At 39.5% G+C, this 12,378-nt stretch overlaps 1 protein-coding gene across 3 annotated transcripts in view; it reads left to right on the top strand.

The window, feature by feature from the left end:
- PLD3 (phospholipase D family member 3) overlaps positions 1 to 12,378 on the top strand; it is a 60,145-nt gene that overhangs the window by 24,652 nt on the left and 23,115 nt on the right. For all 3 annotated transcript variants that reach the window (XM_073598503.1, XM_073598504.1, XM_073598505.1), the window contains 4 exons: positions 273 to 427; positions 5,809 to 5,992; positions 7,197 to 7,317; positions 11,549 to 11,676. In XM_073598503.1, the coding sequence (XP_073454604.1) occupies positions 273 to 427; positions 5,809 to 5,992; positions 7,197 to 7,317; positions 11,549 to 11,676 (588 nt within the window). The remainder of the gene's footprint in view (positions 1 to 272; positions 428 to 5,808; positions 5,993 to 7,196; positions 7,318 to 11,548; positions 11,677 to 12,378) is intronic.

Here is a 12,378-nt window from a genome sequence, read left to right as displayed (position 1 = left end):
ATAGAATTCATTAAGCTAGTCCATCCTACCTACTTATAGTGAAGCTGAACTTAAAGTGAAGTGTACTTTATTATAGGAAAAATTTCAAAATTTTAATTGTGCCTAAGTAATACCTAGAAATGTACCTTTCGCCTAAAATTCCTTCTGAAAAGTAGTATTCTCCCTGCTGTCAGCTGTAGAATTTGTGGTCTCCTTGCTTATGGGGTTTTTAAGTCTTGGTCTCCTCTGTTGAAGAGAATGACAATGATCTAGTAATTTTCCTTCTCCTGCAGTATTACCGCTGTGCACTTGTTGTCGCTTTTCTGGTCACAGTGCTGTTCTGTCTGATGGCTGCTCAGCTTCTTCTATTTCCACTGCTCTGTAGAAGCTCCACAACGGAGACCGAGACCATGATGAGCCAAGACCAGGGGTGCAATGATGCCTGCAAGTAAGTCATGGACTATTTCTGCTAGGAACTAGAGGTGGTAGGAGATCAGTGTTATGGGTATACAATACCGGGTGGCTTTTACTGGACAGTATATGAGATATCAGGCACACTCCATACAGTGTACAGACCTGAAGATGGTGGGTGCTGTAGTAAAAGAGCAATGGATGGCTTGTCTAGATAGAAGCAAGCATCACTGGCACACTTGAAGACCTTATAAGTGCTTTTAATTTGTTATTAGGAAAATGTTTGGGAGCCTCACACATGCGCTGCAAGCCAACAGTGAAATTCACTATTACCCCGACGGAGCATGTGTGAGACTTTGACACGTCTTTTTTTCTTATGACAAATTAAAGGCTGTCATTGAGCATTTAGGTGTTCTGATGACCCTTGCTCTGCTCTCTGAACAATATAGGTTTTGGGAAAACACCTTAAAATGGAGTTACAAGTTATACCACATTGTTCTCAAACTATAAGATGTGGTGAAAATAATACAACTTTTTACTATGTAAATTAATCTGCGTGAAGAAATACTCTGCAATTCACAGCAGGGACATGTTTGTACACTTAATTTAACACTTTGCTGGATGGGTTGGGGAAGACTTGCGTGTGTGTATATATATATGTGTGTGTATATATTATACAGTCATGCTCAAAAGTTTGCATACCCTGGCAGAAATTGTGGAATTTTGGCATTAATATTGAAAATATGACTGATCGTGCCAAAAAACTGTCTTTTATTTAAGGATAGCAATCACATGAAGACATTTATTATCACATGTTTTTCCTTTTTAAATTATAACAGAAATCGCCCAAATGGCCCTGATAAAAAGTTTACATACCCTGGAATGTTTGTCCTTGGTACAGACACAGAAGGTGGCACACACAGGTTACAATGGCAATTAAAGATTAATTTCCCACATTTGTGGCTTTTTAAATCACAATTTGGTGTCTGCGTATAAATAGAGGGGGTAGAAAAGAACAGTCAAAAGACCCGCGTAACAAGGTAATGAAACTTTACAAGGATCTAAAAGGATATAAAAAGATATCCAAAGCCTTGAATAATGCCAGTCAGTACTGTTTAATCACTTATTAAGAAGTGGAAAATGAGGGGCTCTTTTGATACAGTGGGGCAAAAAAGTATTTAGTCAGCCATATTTAGTCAGCCACCAATTGTGCAAGTTCTCCCACTTAAAAAGATGAGAGAGGCCTGTAATTGTCATCATAGGTATACCTCAACTATGAGAGACAAACGGGCCCAGAAATATACTGGCTTAAGCAGGGGGACACGTCTGGCACTGCAGGATCTGAGTCCCTGGCGTGTGTTACTGATGGTAGCCTTTGTTACGTTGGTCCCAGCTCTCTGCAGGTCATTCACTAGGTCCCCCGTGTGGTTCTGGGATTTTTGCTCACCGTTCTTGTGATCATTTTGACCCCAGGGGGTGAGATCTTGCATGGAGCCCCAGATCGAGGGAGATTGTCAGTGGTCTTGTATTTCTTCCATTTTCTAATTAATGCTCCCACAGTTGATTTCTTCGCACCAAGCTGCTTGCCTATTGCAGATTCAGTCTTCCCCTGGTGCAGGTCTACAATTTTGTTTCTGGTGTTCTCTGACAGCTCTTTGGTCTTCACCATAGTGGAGTTTGGAGTGTGACTGTTTGAGGTTGTGGACAGGTGTTTTTTATACTGATAACAAGTTCAAACAGGTGCCATTAATACAAGTAATGAGTGGAGGACAGAGGAGCCTCTTAAAGAAGAAGATACAGGTCTGTGAGAGCCAGAAATCTTGCTTGTTTGTAGGTGACCAAATATTTATTTTCCACCATAATTTGCAAATAAATTCTTTCAAAAATCAGACAATGTGATTGTCTGGATTTGTTTCCACATTTTGTCTCTCATAGTTGAGGTATGCCTATGATGACAATTACAGGCCTCTCTCATCTTTTCAAGTGGGAGAACTTGCACAATTGGTGGCTGACTAAATACTTTTTTGCCCCACTGTACTAAGCCAAGGTCAGGTAGACCAAGAAAGATTGCAGCCACAACTGGTGGAAGAATTACCCAGGATACAAAGAAAAAAACACAGATAACCGCAGAAGAAATGCAGGCTGCTCTCCAAAAAGATGGTGTGGTTGTTTTTAAGAAGCACAATTCAACGATACTTGAACAAAAAAGAGCTGCATGAATGAGCTGCCAGAAGGAAGCCTTTATTGCGCCAATGCCACAAAAAAGCCAATGAGGCATGTCAAGGTATTGTTGGGCATATTGTAACCAGACTTTTTTTGTTACTTGTACAGTAAAGGCTTCTTTCTGGCAACTTGACCATGCAGCTCTTTTTTTGTTCAAGTATCATCGTATTGTGCTCCTTAAAAACAACCACACCATTTTTTTCAGAGAAGCCTGTATTTCTCCTGAGGTTACCTGGGTTTTTTTTTTTGTATCACGAACAATTCCTGTGGCAGTTGTGGCTGAACTCCTTCTTGATCTACCTGACCTTGGCTTGGTATCAAGAGATCCCCAATTTTTCCACTTAAATGATTGAACAGTACTGACTGGCATATTCAAGGCTTTGGATATCTTTTTATATCCTTTTCCATCTTTGTAAACATTCGTTACTTTGTTACGCAGGTCTTTTGACTGTTCTTTTCTACCTCCTCATGGCTCAGTGTCTAGCCTTTTTAGTTCATCCATGTGAGAGCTAACAAACTCATTGACTATTTATACACAGACACTAATTGTGATTTAAAAAGCCACAAATGTGGTAAATTAACCTTTAATTGCCATTTTAACCTGTGTGTGCCACCTTCTGTGTCTGTACCAAGGCCAAACATTCCAGGGTATGTAAAGTTTTTATCAGGGCCATTTTATTTGGGTGATTTCTGTTATTATGATTTTAAAAGGATCCAAAAAAAACTATGTGATAATAAATGGCTTCATGTGATTGCTATTCTTAAATAAAAGACAGTTTTTTGGCATAATCAGTCATATTTTCAATATTAATGCCAAAGTTTCCAAATTTCTCCCAGGGTATGCAAACTTTTGAGCATGTGTGTATATGTGTGTATATATATATATGTATGTGTGTGTATATATATATATGTATGTGTGTGTGTATATATATATATATATATATATATATATATATATATATATATATATATATATATATATATATATATATATGTGTATGTATAATATATATATATATATATATATATATATATATATATATATATATATATATATATATATATATATATATATATATATATATATATATATATATATATATATAATATATTTTTTAAACAAACCAAAATCTTTTAGGTCGAGGGAAGTAGACATAAAATATGGTTGCATAAGTGTTCAGCTTTCTAGCAGAAGCATCCACTCATCCTCATACCATGGACAAGGATGAGAGGATGTCAGTGATAGGCTGAACATTGACTGCTGGGAAATTGAGTGTTCTGCCTATCACAGACGAGGCGGAGGCGCGGCTTTTGAACACTGGAATGGCCGCCGAATGTTTTTATGATACGCTGGCCGCTGTCTGTCTGCATGAAATGCTGATCAGGTAGGCAGAGGGCGGTGACTCGAGTATAAGCCGTGGGGGGCACTTTCAGCCTAAAAAAAGGGCTGAAAATCTCGGCTTATACTCAAGTATATACAGTATCTAATGCCTTGGAAATTCTTCTCCTGACTGATAACTTTTTAACATTGAGATTAGAGGTCGACCGATATATCGGCCGGCCGATATATCGGCCGATATTTGGCGTTTTTTACTTAATCGGCATCGGCCGATTGTGCTGATAAAAAAGGCCGATTATAACTTCAGCCGTGACTTGCAAATGACTTCTGTAATATAAGTCAATGCAAGTTGCCTGAAAGTTATCTTCTCTCCTTCTCTGGGCAGCCTGCCAAGTCTGATAAGAAGATACATTGTATCTCTTCAAGTTCTTTTTTATCAATAGACTGAACTCCGTGGAGAAGTTTTCAGTTTAACCATTTAAAGACTAAATCTTTTCTGACACTTGTTGCTTACAAGTAAAAATCCTGTATTTTCTGCTAGAAAATCACTTAGAACCCCCAAACATTATATATATTTTTTTTAGCAGAGACCCTAGGGAATAAAATAGCGGTTGTTGCAATATTTTATGTCACACGGTATTTGCGCAGCGGTCTTTCAAACGCAATTTAAAAAAAAAATACACTAATAAATTTAAAAAAAAAACTAAGCAGTAAAGTTAGCCCATTTTTTTTTGTCCAAAAGTTTTGATTACCTGTTTTTGTGTATTAATTTTTAAGATATAGTTTTTTTTTTATATTTTTTTTAATCTAAATTCTACATACAAGTGAACTGATTGGAGGTTTGTTTTGTTTAATAAATGTTTAAATGTAAAAAAAATTTCTGTATCACTTTAGGTTGCTTTCACACTGGAGCGGGCATGCGTTGACGGTAAAACGCTGCTAGTTTTAGCGGCGCTTTACCGTCATTTTAGCGGCGCTATTCGGCTGCTAGCGGGGAGCTTATCACCCAGCAGCAGCCGAGGAAGAGGTTAAATGCGCGCCTGAAGCGCCGCTGCCGAAACGCTTTGCAGGCGCTTTGGCAGCGGTGTGCATTCATTTCAATGGGCAGGAGTGGTGGTATACACCGCTCCAAAGATGCTGCTTGCAGGACTTTATTTTAACATCCTGCCAGCGCATCGCCTCAGTGTGAAAGCTCTCGGGATATCACACTGAGACTGCAGGGGAGCCGTTTTACAGGCACTTTACAGGCGCTATTTTTAGCCCAAAAGCGCCTGAAAAAAGCCCCAGTGTGAAAGGGGTCTAAATGTTAGATTTTATGAGATGAAGGGGAAAAAAAAAAAAAAAAAATCGGCCTAATATATCGGCCCAAAAAAATCGGCATCACATATCGGCCATCGGCCACTGCGATTTCTAAATATCGGCATCGGCATCGGCCAGAGAAAAACCCATATCGGTCGACCTCTAATTGAGATCCCTCTGATGCTTTGGAAGCTCTCTGCGGACCGTGGCTTTTGCTGTAGGATGCGACTAAAAAAAGGTCAGTAAAGACCTACAAGAACAGCTGACCTTTATTTGGGCACTTTTTTTAAATGATAGCAGGTGTGTACTGACTCCTATTTAACATGAGTTTGAATGTGATTGCTTAATTCTGAACACAGCTACATCCCCAGTTATAAGAGGGTGTGCACACTTATGCAAATGCAACAACATTATTAATTTTTTTTTTACTTCCCCGCCTAAAAGATCTGTTTGTTTTTCATTTGAGTTGTACAGTTTTATAGGTTCACATTAAAGGTGGAAAAAGTTCTGAAATTATTTCTTTGTCTCATTAATTTTTTTTTTTTTTATGTCCTTAGTATGGTTCTTGTGGAGAGCATACCGGAGGGGCTGGTGTATCCTGAAAATTCCACCTACCACCCCTCAATATTTCAGACATGGTTGGACCTTCTAAACAAGGCCAAGAGCAGCGTGGACATTGCATCTTTTTACTGGTCGCTGACCAACAATGACACTGGTACACATCATCCCTCAGCTGACCAGGTAACAATCTGCAGCTAAAGCAGATGGGTCATGACAGTTCACACTCACTTCACGTGAATTGATAAGGTATATGATAGCGTTACCAAATAGCCTTATTTTTGATATGTTAGGTAAAAAAGGGACTCTTTCTTGTTTTAAGTGACTAACAAGCAAGGACATTGTGGGTGTTTTCTTGCTAGTAGAGACTGCATTTTTACTTCAGTCAGACCCTTGGAGACCTTTAGTACCTTGCAGGGAGATAAGAGGATCAGCAAGAGACGCCACTCTGCAGCTTTGCTAATCGGGCTATATGAAAATATATCATATGTATTTGAGCAGATATGGCTGCTTCCATAAATATATAATTACAAATTATACATAGAAATGAAATTTTAAAGCTTTGACACTAATTAATGATTTTTTTTAAGCTCAATGGCAAATTCATGCTTTTAACTAATCCCTTAAAAAAAAAAAAAAAAAAAAAAAAAAAGGCTCAACATAGGTATCCATTAGCCCTGGGGTACCTTAAAGCAGAACTTACTTTTGGTCTAGCTTGGCTCAAAGTAAGTATTCATATCTGATAGCTAGAGAGCCTCTGGAGATGCTGAAAATCACTGTAGTAGTTTGTGCAGCATGTAGTGAGAGCCGTGATCTTCTGGGTGCTGCTTAGTGGCCTCCCTCTGCACACTGAATATGGGGGGTGGGGGGTACTTGCTTGACACTGCTGATCTGGACTGTCGCTGTAAGTAGCATGGATTACTGCAGTGATTTTCGGCACTGTCGCTGTAAGTAGCGTGGATTACTGCAGGGATTTTCGGCCTCTCCATTGGCTCTCCAGGTATCCGTATACTTGCCTTGAGCCAAGCTGGACCTATGTAAATTTACAAAAAACTACTATTTCTCAAGTTCCCCTTTAAGGTACCCCAAGGCCTATGTTGACCATCCATTAACCCTTATGTCTAGAGGTGACTCTGGCATTGGAAGTGCCTGATTTGTCTTCCCTGCTATAAGTGAACATGCACGTTGAGGGAACAATTGTCAGATTCTGTTTGCAGGTCTCACTGCCAATTACCATCTATGAATAACTTCACTTTAGCTCTTCATTTAAGGCTATTTCCTGGTACAGGATTGCTAAATTGGTATCTGTCCTGAGGGTTCTTACTTGGAAATGCAGTTATTTACCTATTGCTGTCTTTACCGAAAACAATGTACTTCTGTTCATCAGGGGGAAAAAATCCTGCAAGAGCTTTTGAAGCTGAAGCAGCGAGGTATTGCCTTGAGAGTGGCAGTCAATCCACCTAGATCCTCCAAGGCTTATGCTGACATTGACGCTCTAAAAGCAAGTGGTAAGATCTCATCCTTTCTGAATTTTCCTCATTACTTCCTGGTTAAATAACACATTGCAGGTATTAAAAACTCTGCTCTAATGTAAAGGCACAGCCGGTGATGTTACAACCATTCCTGCCCCTTTTGTATATGTGCAGCTGGGATCAGGTATTCTTACCCCAAAGCTCATTGGCCCAGCAATGACCGCTAACTTTGGGGTTCTGGCCAAACCCAGGCTCATCCCTATGCTACATCTCTATTGGGGGAGCCTTCCCAGTGATACACCATGATGTAAGAGGAAATCTCCATAAATTGAGGGGGGATCTGACTCCTTTTTAATGCTTGTTGCAAGAATGTCTTCATTATTTTTATTTTTTTATTTTTTTTGCAATTGTGGGTTTTGTTCTGTCCTCCTTATCAACTGCCTCAAGTATTTGAGTCAGAAAATCAAAGTGCCACACCAAAGTGTGAGTCCAATTTGAAGCAACACACCAAAGTATTTGGACTCTAATACTTTTGGTGTGGTGCTTTAAGTTTCAGACTTGTATGCTACTTTCATAGTTTTTGGTTACTGGCTCAGTTCTTGGTTCACTAGAGCAGCCCACTTATCATGAGATGCCCCATTAGGACAGTAGCAGACCACTTTTTGTCAAATATATTCATAGCACCTACAGTGGGGGAAATAATTATTTGATCTCCTGCAGATTTTGTAAGTTTGCCCACTTACAAAGAAATGAAGGGTCTATAATTTTTATCATAGGTGTATTTTAAATGATAGAAACAGAATATCAACCAAAAATCGAGAAAAAACACATGACTCAAATGTTATAAATTGAGTTGTAGTTCAGTGAGTAAAATAAATATTTTATCCCCAAGCAAAACATGAGTAGGGGAATTGGCGCTGTTCACAAAAAATATATATAAAAAAGTGAAATCTCAAAATAAAGATGTGTGCACCAGGGTGCATCAACAAACTAAGTGAAAGATCCTGTAAACGTGCTAGAACCTATTGCAGTGTATGTGTCATATAAAATGTTGGGTGTGCAAGTCACCAAAACATATATGAAGAGTGAAAATAAAAGTGAAAAACTGGTATAAGTGAAACTAAAACATAACACATTTGTTATATCCACATATAAAAAATCCCACTAATGTACAAAGTGACATCAGAGAATGACAGCTAGAAATCCTCTAATGTTGGCTGAAAGAATCCAAAAAAATAATGATAAAGACAAAAAAATAAATGTGAAACAAATCAAAAAATGTTCAAATTTGATAAATTAGTTTGTGAGTATATACAATCAAAAAAACTGTGTGATAATACTATGTGCCCCTCTTGTGCCCTCACTCACCGGAACGCCAAACCCCTGCAGGGGTAATGGGCATATATGTGTAGATCCAGTAGTCGGAATCCTGAACGACCGATGTCCCTCTCCCAGGGTCCGTGGTCTCCTTCCCACTTAAATCACTATTATTGTTTAATGGACATTAAAAGCATATCCATAGGTCTCCAGCCACTCCAGCCATTTTTTGATTGTTTCACATTTATTTTTTTGTCTTTATCATTATTTTTTTGGATTCTTTCAGCCAACATTAGAGGATTTCTAGCTGTCATTCTCTGGTGTCACTTTGTACATTAGTGGGATTTTTTATATGTGGATATAACAAATGTGTTATGTTTTAGTTTCACTTATACCAGTTTTTCACTTTTATTTTCACTCTTCATATATGTTTTAGTGACTTGCACACCCAACATTTTATATGACACATACACTGCAATAGGTTCTAGCACGTTTACAGGATCTTTCACTTAGTTTGTTGATGCACCCTGGTGCACACATCTTTATTTTGAGATTTCACTTTTTTATATATATTTTTTTGTGAACAGCGCCAATTCCCCTACTAGAATATTTTTATCACTTGGACTTCACCTTGGTGTTTTCCTCTTTGGGGGGCTGCAGTTCCTGCTGGTACTGGTCCTAAGCGCGGAATATTTGAATTTTAAAACATGATTTAGTAGTTGGTAGAGAAACCCTTGTTGGCAAACACAGAGGGTTGGAGTTTCTTGTAGTTGGTTACCAGGTTTGCACACATCTCAGGAGAGATTTTGGTCCACTCTTCTTTACAGAGCTTCTCTAAATCCTTAAGGTTTCTTGGCTGTCACTTGCCAATGCGAAGTTTCAGCTCCTCCATACATTTTCTATAGGATTAAGTTCTGGAGATTGGCTATGCCACTCCATGACCTTAATGTGCTTCTACTTGAGCCACTCCTTTGTTGCCTTGGCGGTATGTTTTGGGTCGTTGTCATGCTGGAAGACCCATCTTCAGTGTTCTGACTGAGGGAAGAAGATTCTCATCCAAGATTTTACAATACATGGCTTCGTCCATTGGCCCCTCAATACGCCCAGATCTTTTACAACAGAGAAAAGCTACAAACACAATAAAATATTCTCATAGTGGAGTAGGTTTATTAAAAATCAAGAAATAGAAAATGCACCAATTGAACACTCGCATGTATAAGGTGTTTTAAGCGGCACCAGCATGTACAGCCTCTGTATCTCACAGCCCCGCCGCTCATATTACCGGCCGGCGTGCTCTCCAAATGGCCAGAAATTACATCAGGCGATACCTGGAAGTGACGACAACAAACAGCAGCGCAGCCTCAATGCATTTTGCACATAGTGCGTCAACAGGAAGCCTCACCGCAGGCTTTTTTACTGGAGCCTAAAACGGGAAGTAAACTTCCTCTGCAGATGTTTACCTAAAGGTAAGCCTATTGTAAGGCTTACCTATAGGTAGTGTAAATATCTCCTAAACATGCGCCGTTTATTTACATGCAGCATCACTGGTGCATGTGCTCTGAAGGAACGGCCACAGGTGTTGTTGTTTTGTCAAAATAGCCAACTCGTCAAAATCTCCAATAACATCACTTCCGGTTACTCTAGTCTACAGAATCAGTAATTGGAGATTTTTTTTTTTAATTTTCTTTTTATAAAGCATTTACAACCTTTTTTAAATACCCCTCATAGAATATCATTGGCTTTTTAATAAACCTACTGCACTAGGAAAAGGAGTAGCGCCTATCTTTATATTATATATAATAAATGTATAGTGACTAATCAATCCTAGTGTACATACAATAGTGAGATAAAACAATATACACATGTGATCAAGTCCCATTCAAAGTGAATACAATGGTGATCTTCTCTCCAAATATCACGCTGTGTGCTGCTAAGAAAACACTTCACCTAGTGACACTTCAGTCCGTTCACCCAAACGGTAAGACCTCTGCAATGAAAATTAGGTCAGATTGGCTTGTTCTCCCTCCAGGGTTAATGCATAGGTCTGGTCTCCTCTCAGACTCCTCCAGATAAGAATCTTCAGCCCATCTTGAATTTGCTCACATGTAGAACCACATGAAAAAAAGAAGCTTCATAGTGCTCTCTGAATATTTTATTAAATGGACTCAATGGTTAAAAACACTTACATTAGGAAAGTGACTCCAGTGCAAAGTAAGAATTCCTCCAGTAACACCATATCCAGTTAATATGTACACAAAGGCCTCTCACTATGATGACATCATTGTAATCAGGCTCTGCCCCATAATTCATTTATTTTTTGTAACCAGTTTTTATAATGCCCATTATCACTAGTATAGGTACTTTTAGGCCCCTTTCACACTGGGGCGGTGGGTGCGTCGGCGGTAAAGCGCCGCTATTTGTAGCGGCGCTTTACCGTCAATTTTGCGGCACTATGCGGCCGCTAGCAGTGCGCTTTTAACCCCTGCTAGCGGCCGAGAAAGGGTTAAAACCACCCACTAAGCGCTGCTGCAGCAGCGCTTTGCCGGCGTTATAGCCGCGCTGCCCATTGATTTCACTGGGCAGGTGCGGTGGAGGAGCAGTATACACACCACTCCTTCACCGTTCCAAAGATGCTGCTAGCAGGACTTTTTTTACCTTCCTGCCAGCACACCGCTCCAGTGTGAAAGCCCTCGCGCTTTCACATTGGAGAGACAGGAGCGGCTCTTTTAGGGCACTTTGCAGGTGCTATTCTTAACGCTGTAGCGCCTGCAAAGCTCCCCAGTGTGAAAGGGGTATTAGGGTTTTATTACAGCCTAGTTGCTGCAAATGAGGGAAGAGCATAATGTATTTTCTTAGCAGTAAGTGTCTGTATACTCAGCATTTTCTTTCCTTTTTAGCTTACTCTGATTTCTTTTATTGTAACACTTTTTTTTTTTGTATTCTGTCCTAGGAGGCGAGGTTAGAGTTGTTGACTTGCCCCTTCTGACAAACGGTGTACTGCACACAAAATTCTGGGTGGTGGATGGCAAGCACTTGTATATTGGCAGTGCCAACATGGACTGGAGATCATTAACACAAGTAAGATGCCATGGGGTTGATTACTAATGGGGTAGAGGCTGTACACTTAGCAAAGTGAACGTTAAGTTTTTAAAGTCAATATTGGTACAGTGAGGGAAAAAAGTATTTGATCCCCTGCTGATTTTGTACGTTTGCCCACTGACAAAGAAATGATCAGTCTTTAATTTTGATGGCAGGTTTAATTTAACAGTGAGAGACAGAATGACAACAAAACAATCCAGAAAAAACGCATTTCAAAAAAGTTATAAATTGATTTACATTTTAATGTATTGAAAAGTATTTGACCCTTTCGCAAAACATGACTTAGTACTTGGTGGCAAAACCCTTGTTGGCAATCAGAGATCAGATGTTTTTTGTAGTTGGCCACCAGGTTTGCTCACATCTCAGGAGGGATTTTGTTCCACTTGCAGATCCTCTACAAGTCATTAAGATTTCGAGGCTAACATTTGGTAACTCGAACCTTAAGCTCCTTCCACATATTTTCTATTGGATTAAGGTCTGGAGACTGGCTAGGCCACTCCAGGACCTTATTGTGCTTCTTCTTGAGCCACTCCTTTGTTGCCTTGGCCGTGTGTTTTGGGTCATTATCATGCTGGAATACCCATCCACGACCCATTTTCAACGCCCTGGCTGAGGGAAGGAGGTTCTCACCCAAGATTTGACAGTACATGGCCCTGTCCATCGTCCCTTTGATGCAGTGAA

The sequence above is a fragment of the Aquarana catesbeiana genome, linkage group LG09 (assembly GCF_042186555.1).
Source record: "Aquarana catesbeiana isolate 2022-GZ linkage group LG09, ASM4218655v1, whole genome shotgun sequence".
Classification (NCBI taxonomy): Eukaryota; Metazoa; Chordata; class Amphibia; order Anura; family Ranidae; genus Aquarana; species Aquarana catesbeiana.
This window is presented reverse-complemented; position numbering and strand designations above follow the sequence as displayed.